Source organism: Ailuropoda melanoleuca, chromosome X (assembly GCF_002007445.2).
Source record: "Ailuropoda melanoleuca isolate Jingjing chromosome X, ASM200744v2, whole genome shotgun sequence".
NCBI classification, from domain to species: Eukaryota; Metazoa; Chordata; class Mammalia; order Carnivora; family Ursidae; genus Ailuropoda; species Ailuropoda melanoleuca.
The window spans coordinates 82499047-82521882 of record NC_048238.1 but is presented as its reverse complement, the minus strand read 5'-3'; the positions used below and the strand labels follow the sequence as shown (position 1 = coordinate 82521882).

General features: G+C 39.0%; 1 protein-coding gene across 13 annotated transcripts in view; it reads left to right on the top strand.

Moving 5' to 3' along the window:
- KLHL13 (kelch like family member 13) overlaps nt 1-22836 on the top strand; it is a 260054-nt gene that overhangs the window by 188330 nt on the left and 48888 nt on the right. For all 13 annotated transcript variants that reach the window (XM_034648762.1, XM_034648768.1, XM_011220821.3 and 10 more), the window contains one exon: nt 22475-22616. In XM_034648762.1, the coding sequence (XP_034504653.1) occupies nt 22475-22616 (142 nt within the window). The remainder of the gene's footprint in view (nt 1-22474; nt 22617-22836) is intronic.

The window sequence follows — 22836 nt, the reverse complement described above, 5'->3', positions numbered from 1 at the left end:
CGATGCTTTCAGAAATTTCCAAGAATTTTCCTTGTCAAGAGTTTCTCTAGAGTCATTGTTTTTTTCTTTCTACTTTAATGTGACTTCCAAGTACCCTTCAAAACACTTGCCCCGTAGGGAAGAGGCAGAAATGCAAATCTCTTCTATCCTCACGGGAAGTCTGGAGTTAATAAGAATTCTAAGGATTCCAGACATTCTGCTTGAAAGTTAGAATATTTAGATGAGAAGCTAAGTTGGGCCAAGTTGGGGGGAGGGGAAAGAAAGAAGTAAGAGGTAGGCAAGAATGTGTGTTAATGACTTTAACTTGTGGTTAAAGAGTCAAGAATTATAAGCACTGCGCATGATGGTATTTTAAATTGAAATGGCAGCCAGAGAATATTGCTTTATTTCCTCAAGACTGTGAGAAAGAGGTGGTGTCAGTGTGCGATTCTTGGGGAATCTCTACATAAAGAAGTTGCTGAGTAATCTATTTTTGAAGGTGCTCAGCTCTTTTTCACTCACCTTGTATATTGACTTGATAATATTCAGAATTACCCAATTTCTATTATGTGCCAGGCATAACTCTGCTGGGTATTAGGGGTATAGTCCTTGCAGTCATTCAAAGTAACTGTTCTTCCATCCTGTCTTTATTCACGAACAATTAAATTGCTTAATTTATTTTACTGGTATGAAAATTCTGATCCAAGATAATCAGGTTAATTTTTGTTTACTGTACTTTCAGTATTGATAGTGGATTTAACAGGGATAAAACAATAGACTATAGAAGAGAAATGTGTCTGAACTAAATATGAAGATATGATTTAATTTTCTTTTAAAGATTTTATTTTGAAGTAACTTCTACAGCCAACGTGGGGCTCAAACTTACAACCCTGAGATCAAGAATCGCGTGCTCTGCTGACCGAGCCAGCCAGGTTCCCCGAAAATAGAGACCAGATTTTAAAGTGCATATTACATAGGATGGAGAGTGAACCAATTTATGTCTAAAGTTGATAGTAACCTTTTTAAACAAGAGGAACAGAACACCATCCTTTAAGTTGGACAGGGTGTAGGTGCTTTCTAGGGCATAAGTGTACATATCTTACCTTTCAAGCAGTAATAACTTGATCCTGGTCTGTAGGATATCCTCTTAGTGAAAAATAAAATTATATTTTGTTTTCAGTTATAGTAAAATATTTTCACTGTTGTGGCTTCCCATGATGAGGATATATGTTGCTTTTATCCAATGTTGCCACATTTATGGTATGCTAAGATAAGGGCATCTCTGCCTTGTTGGAGAGTACTTCTTAGGATATGGTTCAATAGTGAAAAGCAATAACTTATCCTTCCCTAAGAAAAAGGTAAATAAAAACAACTTTCAGAACTCCAGGAGCTTAAAACTTGAATCTAGCCTGCAAGAGCAATATTGTACAATTAATGTGAAATATATTTGTTTGCAATTCTTAAAAACTGTCCTGGTTTAACAGAGCTAAATAGAATACAGTTTGTTGAGTGCTACTATAAAAATGCCAAGCACTTTGCAGGCTGCCTTCCAAACACTCTGTACGAGTGAGTCTTCTCTGTTTTACACCCAAGGGCACAGTGGTTCAGAGAGGTTAATTAACTTGCTCAGTGTCACACTGCAAAGAAGAGGTGAAGTGAGAATTCAAACTCAGGTCTGCTTGATTTCAAAGCTCTTAACTTCTCTAATGCTATTTTGTTTTTATCGACTTTTGCTACTTTCCTGCCCACTATGGATTAAATAGTATCTCACTAGGGTCGAATGAACAAAGAAGTATGATAGATGAGGTAAACTTTTTTGTATTGGGTGGTGGCGTAAGGAGAAGTCAGCTTTACTTGGCTATACTGTCGAGTGGTGAAATTGCAGGAAAATACTGGGGCAATGATCTTTACTTAGCTGATAGAGTGTCTGGATTCACTTCACTGTTTCCTATTTCTCTTGAACCACTAGTCTACCTTCATTGGCTCCCTACATTCTCCCCCCATGGTAATCAGCCACCATGGACAGTGCTCTAGCTCTTAGGCTCTTTTTAGTACTTTCCTGGGGTACTCCCCAGTCAGCATGTTTAGTATTGTCTTGTGGACACTATTGTCCCATTGCTTAATTGCGTGGACGCACCCAAAGCTAACTCTCTATTAGTTTTCTAGCTGCCAGAACAAGTCACTGGAAACTAATAGCTTAAAACCTCACTAAAAAAGAAGTCTGGTATGGGTCTCCCTGACTGAAAATCAAGGTGATGGCAGGGCTGCGTTCCCATCGAAGGCTCGAGAGGAGAATCCATTTCCTGCTCATTGGTGTCACTGGTACAACTCAGTTCTTCGCCTTTGTAGGACCACCAAGGTTCCTGTCTTCTTGCTGGCTGTGAGCTGAGAGTTGATCTCAGATTCTAGAGGCGGCTGCATGTCTTGGCTTGTGGCTCCCTTCCTCCATCTTCAACACTGACAATGGCCAAAGTCCTTTTCACATGAATCTTTTCCTGACCCACTCTTCTGCCTTCCTCTTCCATTTCTGAGGACTCATGTGACAAGATTGGGCCTGCCTGGAGAATACAGGAGTAGTGCCACAAATTGTGCATTTTTATTACTTAATTTGTTAATCTCTGCACCAGTGGCTTTGCCCTTGAACATTCTACCAATTCAAATATAACTAAGCAGTTCTCAAACTCTGTAGCAGTGATTTCCCAAAAATCTAATTAAAAAGTAGAATTCTCGAGACGCCTGGGTGGCTCAGTTGGTTAGGCGTCTGTCTTCGGCTCAGGTCATGACCCCAGGGTCCGGGATTGAGCCCCACATTGAGCTGCTCAGCGGGGAGTCTGCTTCTCCCTCTGCCTGCTGCTTCCCGTGCTTGTGCTCTCTCTTGCTCTCTCTCTCTCTCTGACAAATTAATAAATAAAATCTTAAAAAAAAAAGTAGAATTCTCCAGGCACAGCCTTACAATCTGGGGTTGTATCGAAAGTATCATGAAAACAAGTTCTACTGTTAGAACTTGTATTATGCTCTAAGTCCTATAAAATAAGCACAAATGTATACATCAATTTTGCAAGTATACACAAACACATAAAATGCAGATGTGAATTAAAACTAAGATGCTAATCATTTCAAACTTTATTATTGATTTGGCTTCTTAAAATGCAAGCTGTTTTTGAGATGATTTGCATGGTCCGAGTCTCCTTTTAAAAGCTAATAAGCATTAGTGCCACCTTTAAAAAAAAAAGTATTTATTTATTTGAGAGCATGTGCGTGGGGGGAGGAGCAGAAGGGGAGGGCAAGAATCTCAAGCAGACTCTGTGCTGAGCTCAGAGCCCGATGTGGCGCTCGATCTCATGACCCTGAGATCACAACTGGAGCCGAAACCAGGAGTCAGACGCTTAACCGACTGAGCCACCCAGGATCCACCTTTTGAATAAAATCATAGAAATCATAGAATTTGTTTTCTTAATAAAGTGTTATGTAAGAAGCAGAAACATTCATTACTCCATTGATACTGGAGCTGTCTAAAGTGTTCTAAAATGAGTGCATCATACAAGTTGGTTGGTGTTGATTGTATTTTATTGTATTGATGAATTGAAGAAAACATTTCAAAGGGCCTCTGCATTCCTTTTCACTTTCTCAAAACTTTTTCATTTTATTTGAAGCACTACTCAGAATTAAATAAAACAGGAAGGCTATAAGAAAATAATATTTAGGGGGCGCCTGGGTGGCACAGCGGTTAAGCGTCTGCCTTCGGCTCAGGGCGTAATCCCAGCATTATGGGATCGAGCCCCACATCAGGCTCTTCTGCTATGAGCCTGCTTCTTCCTCTCCCACTCCCCCTGCTTGTGTTCCCTCTCTCGCTGGCTGTCTCTATCTCTGTCGAATAAATAAATAAAATCTTTAAAAAAAAAAGAAGAAGAAAAAAGAAAATAATATTTAGGGGTGCCTGGGTGGCTCAGTCGTTAAGCGTCTGCCTTCAGCTCAGGGCATGATCCCGGGGTCCTGGGATCGAGCCCCGCATCGGGCTCCTCTGCTGGGAGCCCGCTTCTTCCTCTCCCACTCTCCCTGCTTGTGTTCCCTCTCTCGCTGGCTGTCTCTCTCTCTCTCTGTCAAATAAATAAATAAAATCTTTAAATAATAATAATATTTAACAACTACAAGGGCCTCACATGTCTCTGGAAATTCATACAGATAATATGAGCTGGGGAGAACCTTCAACAACTCTTCAAAAGATACTACAAAATTACCTGGTGTGGGGCATCTGGGGGCTCAGTCGATTAAGCATCCGACTCCTGATTTCAGCTCAGGTCTCAATCTTGGGGTCCTGAGTTCAGTTCCTGTGTTCAAGCTGCATGCCTAGCATGGAACCTGCTTAAAATATTAGCTGGTGGTGGCATGCAATTATGTGACTGTTGTCATGCTAACGCCCTTCAACACTTAGTGCAGAGGAAAACACTAAAATTTGGATGTTACTTTGTTAACATCTGTGAAATAGGACCAGGAAAACGACAAAATGAGCACTGTCTATACCATTCAGTTATTGATTATTAAACTGGATTCTCCTGCAAGTCAATATGGCCAGAAAAGTGCCATTTCTTTTTTTTTTTAAGATTATATTTATTTCAGAGAGAAAGAGAAAGAGAGAGCGCACGCGCGCATGCAGGGCAGGGGCGGGGCAGAGGGAGAAGCAGGCTCCTGGCTGAGCAGGCAACCCTGGGACTCCATCCCAGGACCCTGGGATCATGACTTGAGCTGAAGGCAGATGCTCAACCAACTGAGCCCCCCAGGTGCCCCGAAAGTGCTATTTCTAAACTTGGAGGTGGGTGTGGGAATGTTTTGGACTCAACCGGTTATTTTCAACTCTCTGGACACTGTCTGCTTTCTATTATGGAAGGTATAGGGGCTTGATTGAATTTTTTGTTTAAAAGACTTGTGTACTTACTATATTTTACATCACTAACATTTGAGAAGGAAATATCATGAGAATGATAGGTTGTAGGTCAAGTTCTGTTGGGTGTTCATGGGCTACTGGACTACATTAGTGCTTAGCCATATCTCTGTCCCTCCTATCTCCCCCTTTTTCCTTCCCACATTAAAGTCTCTCACTGCAAGTGTTCTTAGAAATTCTAAATTACCTTTTCTTTTCCCCTACAACCTGCCCTGTAACATTTTCTGTGTTCACTTTTTGTTTCTCTGGTTTCAAAAACATAGTGCTTTTCACGGATCAGTGGGATAAGACCATGCCATCTTTAAAAGAACATACTTATTGGGGTGCCTGGCTGGTTCGGTTGGTAGAACATGCGAGTCTTGATCTTGGGGTCATGAGTTCAAGTCCTACATTGGGTGTAGAGTTTGCTTTAAAAAAAAAAAGAACGTAATTATCATATTTAGGGGGAGTTCTTTGCATCCAAGAGCTGGAAGGAACCTTACAAATTACTGTTTGTCATACATTTATACCTTGGAAGAGAATGTGATATTCCTGTTGGATCACTTTTCCTTCATACATGGTTGTATTTGATGATTCAACCCATTCTTAATTTATATTTCCTTTTTATTGTTTTATCCCATTCCATCAACTGTATTACAAATTAATGTTTAAGACTAGTCTACTATGAAAGCCTCAACTAGATTTGTCTTTATAGGTGGGCTTACATTGGAGCTTTTCTCTGGTCTGCAATTAACTCACTTAATTCCTTATTAAGTGATTATTAAGTAATTCCTTATCAAACACGTAGTTTGACCTAGCTTTAGTTTGAAGGACCCACAAAATATTTGAAACAGGACTTTGAAAAGTATGTGGATGTTCTCCGTTGTGAATAGGCTATCCAATCCCTTGGCATCACCAAAGTGAAGCAATTTTCATTCCTTATGAGCACTTTCCTACAAAGGTGATGTGTATATAATCATTTCTTTTTAAGATTTGATTTATGTATTTGACAGAGAGAGAGAGCACAAGCAGGGGGAGCGGCAGGCAGAGGGAGAGGGAGAAGCAGGCTCCCCACTGAGCAGGGAGCCCCTTGCAGGACTCTGTCCCAGGACCCTGGGATCATGACCTGAGCCAAAGGCAGACACTTAACCGACTGAGCCACCTGGGCGCCCCTATATAATCATTTCTGAATGATTCACAGCTAAACAAAAGTTCATGGAATTGGAACCAACATTTTGACCTTAAGGAGACTGAGGACCTGGATCATCAGAATATTTTTCACAGACATATTGCTGCACTATATAGACAGATGCAATTAGAGACTGCCTTTTTTTGAAATGACGCAATGTGATCTGGGACGAACAGTCTTTTAAAATCAAATAATAGTGAGGAAAGTTAATGGTATTTATCTTGTTTATTTGATCCTTATATGCTATAAATGAACTGATAAAATTTTGTACTATGGAGCAAAGTTTGCAACTGGTTTTGTTACCCTGGTTTATATGAATTATGCAACATGGTATTCGTTAGTAGATAGTGGTGAGAATTTGTTATTATTTTTATATCATTTAACCATTTGGAAAGGAATTATTTCTTTTACTGTGATTTCTTTACAAGCAAGTGTCCTGCCGGCTGTCCACCTATCTTCTAGTGTAGTGTCTGGCACATAGCAGTTGCTCTATAAATGCTGAGTTAGATAACTGAATTTAGAGAGAGGCGTCTTTAGGTCCGTAGCCCTGCACAGATCATTTCACTTAAAAGTGTTGAATTTCTTCATTTGATATATGTAGTAATCTAATATATCACAGTCTCATTAGAGAGTAAGTTATGCCTTTCTTTCCTATGAAAAAAACTAATCCAAGATCCTGATTCTGTTTCTTGCTTGCTGATAAATACCATGATGCTGGCACAGACTGAAAGTAATTTTAGTAGAAGCAATTTACCAGTGACCAGAATACTTTAGTCATGGGTCATCAAATAGTAATTTGATAAAGAAAATAAGATTATAATCTGTTCCAAGACTGTAACTACTCTTAGACTTAAGAGTTATTTGACTTGTGTTCACATATCCTTTACTATAATGGAAAAAACTATTTTAGACAAATGTGTTTTAAAGCTAGAATGTTTGCACTTAAATGATAACATGTTTGGCGTGTGTAATTTTAAAAAAAGGAATGGCAGATGAGGAAAAAAGGAACTTTGACTAGGGCTTAGGAGACATGAATTTAAAATTAGCATTCAAAAAATCATTCACATTTGCTTAACTTCCTAATTGTTTTGTACTTAAAAGGACTTCAGCCTAATTGCAAAGGTTTAGCAAATACTAGATTTAAATTAAATAGATTTTCCTTCTATCAAAAATGTTTAAAATATTCTGGATGTGTCTCCTGAGGCAAGGGAAACACTAGCAAAAATACATTTTTGGGATTACATCAAAATAAAAAGCTTCTGCACAGCAAAGGGAACAACCAACAGAACTAAAAGACATCATTAGTGAATAGCAGAAGATATTTGCAAATGACATATCCGATAAAGGGTTAGTATCCAAAATACATAAAGAACTTAAATAACTCGATGACAAAAAGACACAAATAATCCAATTAAAAAATGGGCAGAAGACACAAAGAACAGACATTTCTCCAAAGAAGACATCCAGATGGCCAACAGACACATGAAAAGATGCTCAACATCACTCATCACCAGGGAAATGCAGATCAAAACCACGATAAGCTATCACCTCACACCATTTAGAAGGTCCAAAATCAAAAGCACAAGAAACAAGTGTTGGTGAGAATGTGGAGAAAAAGGAACCCTTGTACGCTGTTGCTGGGAGTGCAAAGTGGTGAAGCCAGGTGGAGGACAGTGTGGAGGGTCCTCAAAAAATGAAAACTAGGATACTGTACCATCCAGTCATCACACTACTGGGTATGTACCCAAAGAATGTGAAAACACTCATTCAAAGGTGTGCATGCACCCTTATGTTTATTGCAGCATTATTTACATTAGCCAGACTATGGGAGCAGCCATTGATGGATGAATGGATAAAGACGGTATGACACACAAACACACACGCACACACAACCGAATATTATTCAAACATAAAGAAGAATAAAATCTTGCCATTTGCAAAAACATGGGTGGATCTACAGAGTATTAGGCTAAGTGAAATAGATCCATCAGAGAAAGACAAATACCATATGATCTCACTCATGTGTGGAATTTAAGAATACAAACGAACAAAAGAGGAAAGAGAAAGAGAGAGACAAACCAAGAAACAGACTCTTGACCATAGAGAACAAACTGATGGTTACCGGAGGGAAGGTGGGCAAGGGGAATGGATGAAACAGGTGAAGGGGATTAAGAGTACACTTATCTTGATGAGCACTGAGTAATCTATGGAACTGTTGAATTACTACATTATAGACCTGAAACTAATGTAACACCCTATGTTAACTACCCTGGAATGAAAAGAAAAAAATAAACAAAGGGGCGCCTGGGAGGCTCAGTCTGTTGAGTGTCCAACTCTTGATTTCAGCTCAGGTCATGATCTCAGGGTTGTGAGATCGAGCCCCATGTCTGGCTCCCGAGTTCCGCATGGAGTCTGCTTGAGATTCTCTCTCTCCCCCTCTCCCTCTGCCCCTCCCCATGCTCTAAATAAATAAATAAATAAATAAAATCCTATAAAAATAAAAATGTTTAAAATAAATGGTTTTGTGGGGCCTGGGTGGCTCAGTTGTTAAGCATCTGCCTTTGGCTTGGGTCGCGATCCTGGGGTCCTGGGATCGAGCCCCACATCGAGCTCCCTGCCCAGTGGGAAGCCTGCTTCTCGCTCTCCCACTCCCCGTTTGTGTTCCCTCTCTGTCAAATAAATAAATAAAATCTTAAAAATAAAATTAAATTAAATTGTCTTTACACATTACTTGGTTAACAATAGAAATAAGGCATAGCTGTTACTATATATGAAAACAGCATACTCTAAAATAAAACAATTGATAGTTTGTGAATAGATTTGGGTTTTTATTTATATTCTAACCATTAAATATATATTTATTTTGGATTATCTGCTGGAATGTGTGTTAGGTTAAGGGCTAATCAAAGAAGCCTTGAACCTCAGTGTGGGATTTGGTTTCTGTTCAGGAAGCAGTGAGGAGTCATTGAATACCTTTGAGCAAGGAAGTGTCTTTCAGAGTTATAAATACAGTCACAGTATGCGAAGTAGCTATGCTGTGACAAATATGTACTTTATATTAATAAACCAAATCCAGTAAGAAGTAATAGATGCCAGAAGCATGGTGTAGGGGCAGTGACAGTGGAGAGAAGTGAAGGATAGGAACATACTGGAGAGATATTCAGTAGTAGTTTGACAGTTGCCAGGACATAGGAGATTGGGAAGGAGCAGGAGTCAAAGATGACTGAAATATTTTGATGATAATGATTTTATTCTAGAATCCAAAATATCCTATCTATGGCTCTCTTGAATGCATGAGACTTGGATTCCTGAACTTTCTTCTGTCTGACCAAGCTTCCAGAAATGATCATTAAGAACTATGTAGGTTCTTTTTTTAAAAATTTTTTTTTATTATATTATGTTAGTCACCATACAGTACATCCCCGGTTTCCGATGTAAAGTTCGAGGATTCATTAGTTGCGTATAACACCCAGTGCACCATGCAATACGTGCTCTCCTTACTACCCATCACCAGTCTATCTCATTCCCCCACCCCCCTCCCCTCTGAGGCCCCCAGTTTGTTTCTCTTAGTCCATAGTCTCTCATGTTTCATTCCCCCTTCTGATCACCCCCCCTTTCTTTATCCCTTTCTTCCCCTACCGATCTTCCCAGTTCTTATGTTCCATAGATGAGAGAAATCATATGATAATTGTCTTCTCTGCTTGACTTATTTCACTTAGCATTATCTCCTCCAGTGCTGTCCATGTTGCAACAAATGTTGAGAATTCGTTCTTTCTGATAGCTGAGTAATATTCCATTGTATATGGACCACAACTTCTTAATCCAGTCATCTGTTGAAGGGCATCTCGGTTCCTTCCACGAGTTGGCTATTGTGGACAATGCTGCTATGAACATTGGGGTGCATATGGCCCTTCTCTTCACTACGTCTCTATCTTTGGGGTAAATACCCAGTAGTTCAATGGCTGGGTCATAGGGTAGCTCAATTTTTAACTTTTTAAGGGACCTCCACACTGTTTTCCAGAGTGGCTGTACCAACTTGCATTCCCACCAACAATGTAGGAGGGATCCCCTTTCTCCACATCCTCTCCAACAATTGTTGTTTCTTGCCTTGTCTATCTTTGCCATTCTAACTGGCGTAAGGTGGTATCTCAGTGTGGTTTTGATTTGAATTTCCCTGATGGCTAATGATTTTGAACATTTTTTCATGTGTCTGTTAGCCATTTGTATGTCTTCATTGGAAAAGTGTCTGTTCATATCTTCTGCCCATTTTATGATTTGTTTATTTGTTTCTCGTGTATTGAGTTTGAGAAGTTCTTTGTAGATCTTGGATACCAGTCCTTTATCTGTGGTGTCCTTTGCAAATATATTCTCCCATTCCGTGGGCTGTCTCTTAGTTTTTTTGACTGTTTCCTTGGCTGTGCAGAAGCTCTTTATCCTGATAAAGTCCCATAAGTTCATTTTATCTTTTATTTCTCTTGCCTTTGGAGATGTGTCGTGAAAAAGGTTGCTCTGGCCGATGTCATAGAAGTTGTTGCCTATGTTCTCCTCTAGAATTTTGATGGATTCCTGTCTCACATTGAGGTCTTTCATCCATTTGGAGTTTATTTTTGTGTATGGTGTGAGAGAGTGGTCAAGTTTCATTCTTTTGCATGTAGCTGTCCAATTTTCCCAGCACCATTTATTGAAGAGACTGTCTTTTTTCCACCGGATGTTTTTTCCTGCTTTATCAAAGATTAGTTGCCCAAAGAGCCGAGGGTCCATTTCTGGGTTCTCTATTCTGTTCCATTGGTCGATGTGTCTGTTTTTGTGCCAGTACCATGCTGTCTTTGTGATCACAGCTTTGTAGTACAGCTCGAAATCCGGCATTGTGATGCCCCCAGCTTTGTTTTTCCTTTTCAACAGTTCCTTGGAGATTCGGGGCCTTTTCTGGTTCCATACAAATTTAAGGACTATTTGTTCCAGTTCTTTGAAAAATGTCCTCGGTATTTTGATCGGGATAGCATTGAAAGTGTAGATTGCTCTGGGTAGCATGGACATTTTAACTATGTTAATTCTTCCGATCCATGAGCATGGAATATTTTTCCATCTTTTTGTGTCTTCCTCAATGTCTTTCAAGAGTGATTTATAGTTTCTAGAATATAGATCCTTTACGTCTCTTCTTAATGTAGGTTCTTGGTGGAGCTTGCAACTCGATCTTGGGGCTGTGAGCTTGAGCCCCGTATTGGGTGTAAGGATTGCTTAAAAAATAAAATCTTTAGTAAAATAAAATCTTTAAGAACTATATAGTCAAATTTGTTTCCATTGAGAGTACATTTAAATAAACCAATTTTCTCATTAAAGTGGGATCTATGAAAAGATTAGATCTTAAGATTTAAAATGACTTACCGCTTCAAGAAGTAGCTGGTGTAGACGGCGCGAGTGAGGGAAGTAGCGTTTAGAGTCGCATTTTCCTATCAGCTGGGCAGAATTTTAACACCTCAACTCTTTGCTCTCCTTACCTACTTGGTGACTCTTCCCTGTCTCCTTCTCACCTATACTCTGAGAGTCAGAAATTATAAATTGGGGCATGAAACACTGGTTTGAAAGACTGTGGGGGGGGGCACCCGGGTGGCTCAGTCGGTTAAGCATCTGCCTTCGGCTCAGGTCATGATCCCAGGGTCCTCAGATCGAGTCCTTCATTGGGCTCCTTGCTCAGTGGGGAGCCTGCTTCTCCCTCTCCCTCTGCCCCTCCCCCTGCTGTGATCTCTCTCTCTGTCAAATAAATAAAATCTTTAAAGATTTTATTTTATTTATTCGACAGAGATAGAGACAGCCAGCAAGAGAGGGAACACAAGCAGGGGGAGTGGGAGAGGAAGAAGCAGGCTCCCAGCGGAGGAGCCTGATGTGGGGCTCGATCCCGTAACGCCGGGATCACGCCCTGAGCCGAAGGTAGACGCTTAACCGCTGTGCCACCCAGGCGCCCCTAAAAAGTTTTTTAAACAAAAAAATAAGAGACTGTAGGAAGGAAGGAAAGGAAGCTTCTCTCTTCTTGCTAAATATCCTTCTTTCCAATTTATCTCTAACAGATCAAGGCAGTACCTCATTACTCCTTCGCAATTTGTAACTACCTTCTGCAAAACACATACACACACAGTCTGAAAATGCTCTGATTATCTTTTGTTTAAAATTCTGACTCAGGGGTGCCTGGGTGGCTCATTCAATCAAGCTTCTGACTCTTGATTTCAGCTCAGGTCATGATCTCAGGGTCCTGGGATCAAGCCCCGCATCAGGCTCTGAGCTCAGGGGGAATCTCCTTGAGGACTCTCTCTCTCTCCCTTTGCCCCTCCCCCCACTTAGTGTGCTCTCTCTCAAAGGAATAAATCTTTTAAAAATAATACAATTCCCACTTAAATGACGGGGAAATGAGAATGCTTGACACCTACCGTGTCATAGTGTTTAAATGATACAGTCTGCCTCTACCCTTTTGGAATTCCACCCAAGAACACACGCTGTATTTAAGACAAAACTCATAATTTTCCCAGAAAGAAACACCTTGCCCCCAAAGTGGCAAACTTCCCGATGAATTTTATTTTGTATCTACTCCCTCCAAAAAGAAAAAAAAGTCTGCCTTCTAGGAGTTCATTACTAATCTTATTAAGAATATTTAATATGGGATGCCTGGGTGGCTCAGTCGGTTAAGTGTCTGCCTTTAGCTCGGGTCATAATCCCAGGGTTCAGGGATCGAGTCCCACATGGGGCTCCTTGCTCAGTGGGGAGCATGCTTCTCCCTCTGCCTGCAGCTCCCCCTGCTTGTGCTCTCTTGCTCTCCCATGCTCTCTCTCTGGCAAATAAATAAATAAAATCTTTTTTAAAAAAGAACATTTAATATTTAAGGTAAACAAATATAGCCATGGTACATAAATACTTTCCCCAGAGGAGTCCTTCCATAGTATTACTGTGCTGTAGAAAACAACTTCTAGAAGTGTTTTTGTAGAGCATTTTCTGTTACATCAGCAGAGTTGTCTGTAGCTGGATCTTGAAATAGCGTTGTGATATGGAACTGAACGTTATCATCTTGTTAAAATAGTTTTTTAGGAGTATAGTAAAATGATGGATCTTGACTGTATTTGAGGAGAAAAACCAGAAGCCATTTCTGAGGTTAAAAACTTCATTTTAACTCTTAGACTATGATACTTGAATGTGTCAATTGGTGGGTGGGCTATAAAGGACAGTAAAGATTTTTTGCATCTCCTAACAACTTGAGAAATTAAGGTAGGCAATGGTTATGTAAGCATAGTAGAAGAGGGATAACTTACAGTCTTCGAACAAAGTTTTATGAAAAAAAAAAACCACCTTGGGGCACCTGGGTGGCTCAGTCAGTTGGGTGCCTGACTCTTGATTTGGGCTCAGGTCGTGATCTTAGGATTGTGAGATTCAACCCTGTGTTGGCCATACGTACTGGGCATGGAACTTACCTAAGACTCTCTTGCTTCCTCTCCCTCTGCCCCCCCCAAATCTTAATGGTGACACAGATGTGTACAAAATGGAAAATAATTTTAATTTGAAATATTATGTAAATTTGATTCTTTGCTTCCATTGGCTCCATATCCGAGATGAGCTTGAAAGAACTGTCCTAAGTGTGATTCCCAGATTCACTGGGTTGAGGGTATGTCCTCTGATACTTTTTTTTGTATTGCCTTGCCCTGTCTGAAAAATAGTGGCTACCATATTAAAACATTGATTTGATTACATCACATTAAACATGCTATATTAAAATATGATTGATTCAATACTGAAATTTTTACCACATTCATTGAAATAATTAGAGATGCCTCTAGGTCCTTGCAAAATCAAGGTTGAGATTTGTTACATTTATTACAGGCTTTGAAGACATAGAGGCAGTGGAACTCAGAGTTGCCAATTATAATTCTTAAAACCAAATGCAATTGGTTATTACTTGGTAAGTTTAAAAGTCTTACTCTTTGGATTTTTTTTTGTCATGGTTCCTTTTAAAAGAGAAATAAACATTCCCCTAAGATCTGGTCATGAATTATTGACTTTATGAAGTTGAATATAACTAGGAAATTCAGAAAAGGCAGAAAGGGATAGGATTTTTACCACTTGATTAATGATTCTTCTGTTCCCAAAGAGACTTGTCTCAGTGATTTCTAATTGGTTTTGAGTTTGTGGAATCTGCCTTTATAATAAACTCAAAAATTGGATAACTTGGATGTTTGAATATTTAATAAACTGACATTTTAGACAGGCATAAGCCCAATTATTTAATAACACACTCTCCATTGAAATGCACCATAGCTCAATAGTCACATTTCAAAGTTGGTGGGCCACAGATAATAGAAGTAAAATGACACCTTGGTTAACAGATCTTCTGGGAACAAAAGCAAAAAGCTCCTTTAAAGAAAGTTGGCCAGGGTATTGGATCTCCCATTCCAGTTTCTTCATTTGGGGATTGAAGGAGAAGGCATGCCCCCCGCCTTAGGAACAGCTAGACTTCCCGACGGCAGGCCTGGTGCTGGCTGGCTGTAGGGTGGAGCATCCTTCCATAGGGCTTATGTGTGGCCAGAGGCTTGTAACTGTTACTTTCTCTGTGTCCTGGGAAGGGGGTTATTGACAGTGACGGGAGCACATGATGTTTTCCCCAACTCACATCTACATATTGCCATCTTCCTATACTACTATCTATTGTGGACTCTCTTACCCTGTATGGCTTCTTAGGGCAAGGAAGCTTTGACTTTGTTATTTTATATATAGTAGGTATGGAATCAGCATTTGGGAATTCATTCTTTTGCTTACTCTTTTCTCTCTACTTGGGCTATGTATGTATGGATCTATCTATATCTTTTCTTACAATATTAATAAGAAATGTGAAGAATGAGGGGCACCTGGGTGGCTTAGTCGATTGAGCGTCTGCCTTTGGCTCAGCTCGTGATCCCAGAGTCCTGGGATCAAGCCCCATGTTGGGCTCCCTACTCGGCAGGGAGTCTGCTTCTCCCTCTTCGTCTGTCCCTTCCCCCCACTCAGGCTTGCTTGCTCTCAAATAAATAAATAAAATCTTTAAAAAAAAAAAGAAATGTGAAGAATGAGAAATAGTATATGAACCAAGCTTCTAAACAGAAGAATTTTCTGGTCTAGATACATGAGACTTGATATAGTTTGATTGGTATATGAATTTTACAAGATGAGGAAAGACTAAGGTATTGAAATATGGTAGGTAGAAGGAACAAACATTAATTTTAAAGTTTTTCAGGGACAGGATTGAGATATTCGGTGCAAATGCTTTGTGCATTGGATAATTAACTTTCATCCTGTCGTTATCTAATGGAGTATCATTTGTCATTCCATTTGTTTAGCCCAATTCCCTCATCTGTGTCATAGTGCTATTTCTGTGATAGTGATGGGTGGCTTTGGAATTCAGAATGTGTTCCCTTAAATGTTGATATCAGTAATGTAAAGTTCTCCCTAAATATGATCTGAGTTATATCCTAAGATAGGCTACCTCCTTACCCTCTAAGTGTTGGGAGACTGGCCTGAGAGATTTTTAGCATTGGTATTGTTTTTATGGAAGTGGGAAGAGTGGCTAATTTTAGGCTGAATTAATCCAACCAGAAAATTACTTCCCTTTAACAGAACATGTCTTTCTGAGATCTTCCTTGTATTTATCAATTAAGCATTGAAATGACAATTGCTTAGGGCGTATTTTTCCTTTTTTCCCCCCAGGATTGGTGTAATAGGAGCATTGTGGGCTCTGGGATCAGACTCAAGTTCAAATCATAGTTGCCAGACTCATGGTGAAGCCTTAAACTCTCTGCGCTTCAATTTCCTATCTTTAAAATGGGATTGCTATGAGGATTAAGTAGCCCAGAGAATGTGCCTGGCACAATGCCCAGTACATAGCAGGTGCTGGGTAAACGATCTCATTCCTATGTTAAGACTGACGTCAGCTATTTATTAATGTGATTTTATTTTAAATGTGACAGACATATGCATATAGAGAAGCTTCTTTACTTTAGAAAATCATTTTGCAGTCTGACCCTATCACCTTGAACTGAGACTTGTTCTCTTTTGATTCTGGTATTGCCGCAGCACAAAAGAAAGCCTTGGAAAGATTAGCCTCCATTTTATATCCTACATGCTAAAGATTTCCATTAGTGAATTCATTGCAAGTTGACAATAAGGTACTTATACTTGTGTCTTTAAAAAATACAAGTAAATAACTAACCAAAGCTTTATCTTTCCTGATTTCTTTCAGGCAAGCCCCTCAGTAAGAGCTACGTTCTCCATTGTTTCTTAAACAGCAATTAATTTAGGCCTTATTAAGAAAAGTTGCTATGATATTTGTAATTTCTTTACATAATGATGCTGTAAATGACATTTTCATTGGGACATATCTTTAAAATATTTGAAGTTTTTAAGTTTTTTTCTTCCTTTAGGTTAAAATACCAGGCTTATTTTTTATGTATTTCCTTATTTCATAAGTTAGAATTTTCTTTCTGATTTTTTAAAAACAATTTCCCATTTTTTTAATGGAACTTGAGTGAGAGAGAGAGAATGTGTGTGTGTGTGTGTGTGTGTGTGTGTGTGTGTGTGTGGTATGTATTATTCGGTTTTTGTTTGGGAGGGTTGAAGGAGGATAAGATTCTAACTTTTGTGAGGTAGGAAGGTTATTAAGATCTTCAGAATTTAAAAAAAAGATCTTTAGAATTCAATGTAGTATGCATACTTTGAATCTATAGAAAAATCTATGGGGAATAACTTCTACCATCTTAAGTTTTTAATTTATTTCTCAAGGGTGGAAGGAAATACCTTGACAGATTTAGCACTCAAATTCAAATGAGTATGAGAACAGGTGGCGAAATTTCTTCTCCACCTGCCATGCAACTTTATCACAAGAAATGTTTCATTTAGCAAATGCTGCAGCTAGCAGACACGTCTCTGTTTCAGAGCAGGAAAACAAATGGAGGGGGAGTACTTCTTTGAAGAAAACCTTTTTCTTGATTTTCTTTTTAAATTGTGAGTGTGACGAATACGTATTTCATTTTTCTGGGGGATGGGTGGCGGAAGGCATGAGTCGATGCCTTGATTAACTAACCTGATTGTTTGTGTTGTTATACCATTCATGGCTTTCATTACTGTTTTTACTTACGTTTTGTTTTGTTTTGTTATTTTTGCTGTTCTCGCATACTAACCCACTGGGTACTGACTTTCGGTTAGGATAATATTATTACTCTGAGAAATTACAATATTTGTGTTGTAATTTTAACACTAACTTAGAAACCCCTACTCTTTTGTCATGGTGTAATTATGTTATTAAAATACATTGTTGGAGGGTGCCTGGCTGACTCAGTCGGTAAAGCATGCGACTCTTGGTCTTGGGGTTGTGAGTTCGAGCCACACGTTGGGTATAGAGATTACTTTAAAAAAATCTTTAAAAAAAATACACTGATGGGTTTAACCACTTCGTAATGTAACGGTAGCAAGCAAAAAGAAGTGCTGTGAAGCTAATTGGGAACTAAATAGAGAAAAGTTAAAGGTGTTATTCATACACGTGTACCTTGTAGCTTTCTCTGATTTATCCCCGCCCCCCTTGCCCCCCGGAAATTAGAAACAATATAGGAAAGTACAGAGAACAGTTTGACGACTATTCTGAGTCTTGGGCGGCACTTTTTTCCTGCAAGTCCTATATTCTCCTAGCATCTTTCATGCATAACCCTCTTAATGTGCTATTCTTCATTTGTTGTGAGCAGGAAGTGAATGTGGCTGCGCATGGGTTGGCGCATAGAATATCTCTACCAAAAACAGCCAAGTGTTTCACGTGTTTTCGTGCTAATTTCAGAAAGGACCCTTTTCCTCGACAAGGAAATTTGACCTCACCTGGCTTTCTATATAACATGATCTGGTGCTTGCAGTGATAGAAAGCAAGAAACTGAGATGGGCAGTTCATCGTTTATCAAGCTAAGACGTCATTTTTTAAACACAAAAGTACTCATTTCGGTAGATTAGGGAGGGATTATTTTTCTCTTTTTCTTTTTCCCTTTTTTTTTTTTTTTGGTATGGAGTGTTGGAACACTGTTTGAGGCTTTGGAGCCAAATGATGCAATTGTGAGATGCTCTTGCCTTACTCACACTGCATATCAACAAACCCAGTTGCTATAGTGAATTCTGAGAGTACGGCTTCTTTATAGAACATGTACCAAACTATGAACCTCTACAGAACTACTCACTATAGAAAACATATTTCAACCAGATTGACAGAACACTCTGGCTGCAGCCTTCCTACCAGGTCGGATGTGTAATACACAATCCTTTCTTGTCCTGGTATTCACTATAAAAAGAAAAAAGAGTGTGTCCATTGGATGATTTTTAAAACTTAAAAAATCCATTTGGGTGAAGAGTGCCACGTAGACAGCAGGGGCTTAATACATGTTTGCACTAGCAATTTCGAAAGTGTATCTTCAACTCTTGAAGTGTATAAATTTAAAGATGGAATCTGCTTTAATTTGCATATCCTGGAATACTAATGAGTTTGAACATTTTTCTCTCTGTTAACCATTTGTACTTACGTCTTTATGAATTGTGTGTTCATATCATGGACACATGTTTCCCTTGGGGTGCTGTTTAAATTATGGCAATTTTATAGGCAAGATTTCAATGTTAGCATCACTATGTTAGCCTGATAATTGCTTAGACTTTCAATTTCTTTCGTCTTCACATAGCAATGCATAGAAATACCAGTTTGTGTATGTTCCATGTGACCACCTTTCGGTAAAATGGTCAGACGGTGCTTCTGTCTCTACCCTAACGCTCTTTGAAAAAGTAATTGTTCTCTTTGACCCAGCACAGTTGAGTGATTCTTGCACACTTTGTGAAGGATTGCTTTTGTGCTCTGTGGTCATCGTTAAGAAAATAAGATGTGTCCAGTGGCAGTGGGGTAGGCTGGAGGGCCTGATAGCATTTACACAGATGTAGGAAGAAGCTTTGAGTTCTGCGATGGGAGTATTTAGGCAGGATTTGCTTGACTCGAAGTCAGCATGTAAAAGTGGATCCAAATAGCAATTGTTTTAAGCAGAGCTACGAAATGATTCTTCTTACATGAATTTACATAGAACAAAAGCTTTGCTGCATAATTGTCTTATAAACTTCAAAGCCATTATCTACTTATCTACCGTAAACACTTGATTGTTCAGATTGTGGGGCTGGAGGAAACAGGTATTTTAATGTTAGGTAGTCTAGGAAGAATTAGTGGTCATTAATAATCCTACTGTGTTTCTTACTGCCAGCATTAACCTCATGTAGTCAACCCTCAGATTGGGAAGTAATTTAGAGCATGAAATTGCTTTAGAAAAATTTTCCTGAGTCGGTTAATCCCTCCGTATCAGGGTTTCTCAAGCTTGGCACTCTTGACATTTTTGCCGAAGTACATCTTGGCCGTGGAGAACTTTCCTGTGCCTTGGTGAGATCTTTAGCCACATCCCGCTAGAGGAAGGTAGCGCGCGCGCACACCCACACCCTTGCGACAATGACAAATGGCTCCAAACGTTACCAAACATGGGGAGGGGAGAAGCAAAATCCCCTTGGTCCCCTAACCCCTTCTGAGAACCACTGGTCTTTTTATTGCTTGTAACCATATGACTTGAAAAAGTAATATTTAAAAACTTATTTGTCCTTGAAATTACTCAGGTAATCATGCCTTTAAGGATAGTTTGGTGTATTTTGTGGCCTGGGCTTTGCAAAGAGGTTTTACCTCCTTGCAGTGTTGAAACACAGTGCTCTTCACATCCAGCCAGTAAACGTAATGAGAAAGAGATAGAAGAGAATATTGAATCTGCGGGAAAGGTTGACAAGGCATGTGTTGTTAGTGATGCAGAAATAATAGGGAGTGTTCGGAATGTTAAAAAGTCAAAGTATGTTGATAAAAAGTCATGAAGAAGATGATTGTAGTGAAGGCTTCTTCAGCATTTGAAGTAATTAATTAGAAAGGCAACCATATTATCTTGCCAAGAAAAGGCTGCATTTTCACATTCTGCTTTTCAATTTTAGGAGCTAGAGACAAATGACAAGTAAACAAGTTGTTATCTGTAGTTTCTTCAAAGAAAGCAATTTACAGGATATGTTATAGGCGCAATGTGTGTGTCCCTTTTACATCTGTGGTTCTATAAAATGATAATTGATGGTCATTGAAAGCACTGCATGAGAAAGAAGGGTCCACAAAAATCGGATTCTGTGTTCATCCAGATGACATATGTTAAAATTCTCATGCACTAGGTTCTGTGCAGGGAATACAGAAAATAATAAAACATTCTGGTTGGATGTTTCATTAAAATAATTCTGTTTGAATGGAAATATTCGCCCTCAGTCTATTTCCCACTTTTCCCATTAATTCTGTACGTTTAAATGTCTGTCTGCAAAAGCTGTTTAAAGGGGTATGTGAGTGTGTGTATGCTTTATGTCATGTATATAATTTAATTCTTTTTAAGGCTATTTCTGAAATTAGTAGAAAGCTATATTAATTTTCTTCTATGCTTGTTAAAATCTTATTTAAATTATTCTCTTTATTAAATATCCATGAGAGTTGAATAAAACATGGCCATATATTATTAATTCATTTTTGGTTATACTATGGCTCTAATATCCTTAGAAGAATTGATCTCACCCTTGAGACCAGAACTTTTGCTAATTATTACAAGATTTAAAACCATTTCGTTGATGTCAGGATTCAAAAAAGCAGAATCTTAGAGTATGGTAGTCTTAAAACTTTTTTTCTTGTTCAAACTGATCAACTGAGGTTACAGGTATGGTAGGGAACAAGTGAAATCTTCTTGATATTGGATAGGCCAGAGTTAGTAAAACAAACAATTTGGGGCGCCTGGCTGGCTAACCCGGTGGAGCGTGTGACTCTTGATCTTAGGGGTGTGAGTTCCAGCCCCTTGTTGGGTGTAAAGCTTACTTATAAATAAAACCTTAAAAAAGAAAAAGAAAAAGAAAGGGGCGCCTGGGTGGCTCAGTCGGTCACGTGTCTGCCTTCTGTTCAGGGCGTGATCTCAGAGTCATGAGACAGAGCCCTGTGTTGGCTTCTGTGCTCAGCAGGGAGTCTGCTTCGCCCTTCCCTCTACCCCTCCCTCCTCTCTCACTCTCTCTCAAATAAATAAAATCTTTTTAAAAAAGACAAAAGAAAACAAATAATTCAACATGTAGAAATTTAGAGGTAAATAACAAAAGTGGAGTTCCAGCACTTGAAAATGTGTTCTTCCTCTTCCTCTCCCAGTGTCCATTTTAGCAGTCTACATCCTGAATGCACAAACCCATTCAGAGCCACCGGCTCCCTGCTCTTAGATGATTCCAAGACACTTTTGGCCTAAGGAAACATAAGCCTGCCTAGTCTAAGGGATACTAAAATGTTGTACTGTGGTGGTCAATTTTCAGTGTAACCTGAGGCCCTTTATTAAATACTTCGCATGGTCTCTGTGAAACAAATTGACCGGCTAACTACAGGTTCTCCAGTCCTTCTTATGGCCCCTGAAAAAATACTAATGTAATATATGCATGGGCATTGCGTGCATTTATCATTTTTACTTGTATTTCTTAGAAAAGATGGAAATGCCACTTGACTCTAGCGATTTAACTGAATAATCCCAAAATGATCAGTGAGAGATACTGCTAGAAAAAGAAATTATTTCACACGTAAAATTTTTTGTTCAGTTGGTGGTTGATTAGAACTATAACTAATGACTGAAGAGGAGGCAGTGTATTACTATCAGAGTTAATCTTTGACTTTTATTAATGGGGTCTTTGGAGTTTGGAGTCACACTAGATTTATATTCGAATCCTGACTCAACTACTTTAATAACTTTGTGACCTTAGGTTACTTACTTTTAACCTTTTTGTAGCTCATTTTCCCTACCCTTAACACAAAGGAAATAATAGTAGTACCTATTGCATTGGATTGTTTTAAGGATTATATGAGGTCATGTGTGTAAATTTCTGGGCAGGCACCCCATACGTAGTGACTATTGAATAGGTGATAGCTATTATTGTTATCTTTTAAAATTAGGTGTTCCAAAGTCATTTTAACTGTGAATAACACAATTTGATGTTATTGCTACCTAAATACTACAATACCAAAAACAATTACTCTGGCACTAAAAATACAAAAACGCTTTGTGAATGCAGTTTTGAACCAGCTTTTAGGTTGATTTCTCACTTCTGATTTTTTTCTGACCTTGAAAACTTTTTTACGAATATATAATCTCTTCTAGGATGTAGAATGGTATCAGCCTACAGCACAATGAAACAAAATTCAGTGTATTCCACAAATGATTGGCACTAGTGACTGATTATTTCTCTAAGCAACTTTTAATTTGCCTTTCTTTCTGATTTATAAACATTTGCAGATCTCTAGTGGAAGAGGAAGACCAACACATGAAATTGTCCCTTGGAAGCAGCGAAATGGGTCTCTCATCCCATCTGCAGTCTTCCAAGGCAGGAACCACACGCATCTTTACCAGCAATACCCACAGTTCTGTGGTGTTACAGGTAATCTAAACTGTCCCTTTTGTAATATTTAAATGGATTTAAAAACCGTCCAGGGTGTTTGTGGTGTGAGATGTCGATAGCGGGGGGCCAGGAGCGTACATGTGTGTGGACAGGGTGCATATGGGAACCCTCCGTACTCGCTGTTCCATTTTGCTGTGAACCTAAAACTGCTCTAAAAAAAATTAAGTGTATTAATTTAAAAAAAGAGCAAGCAAACATC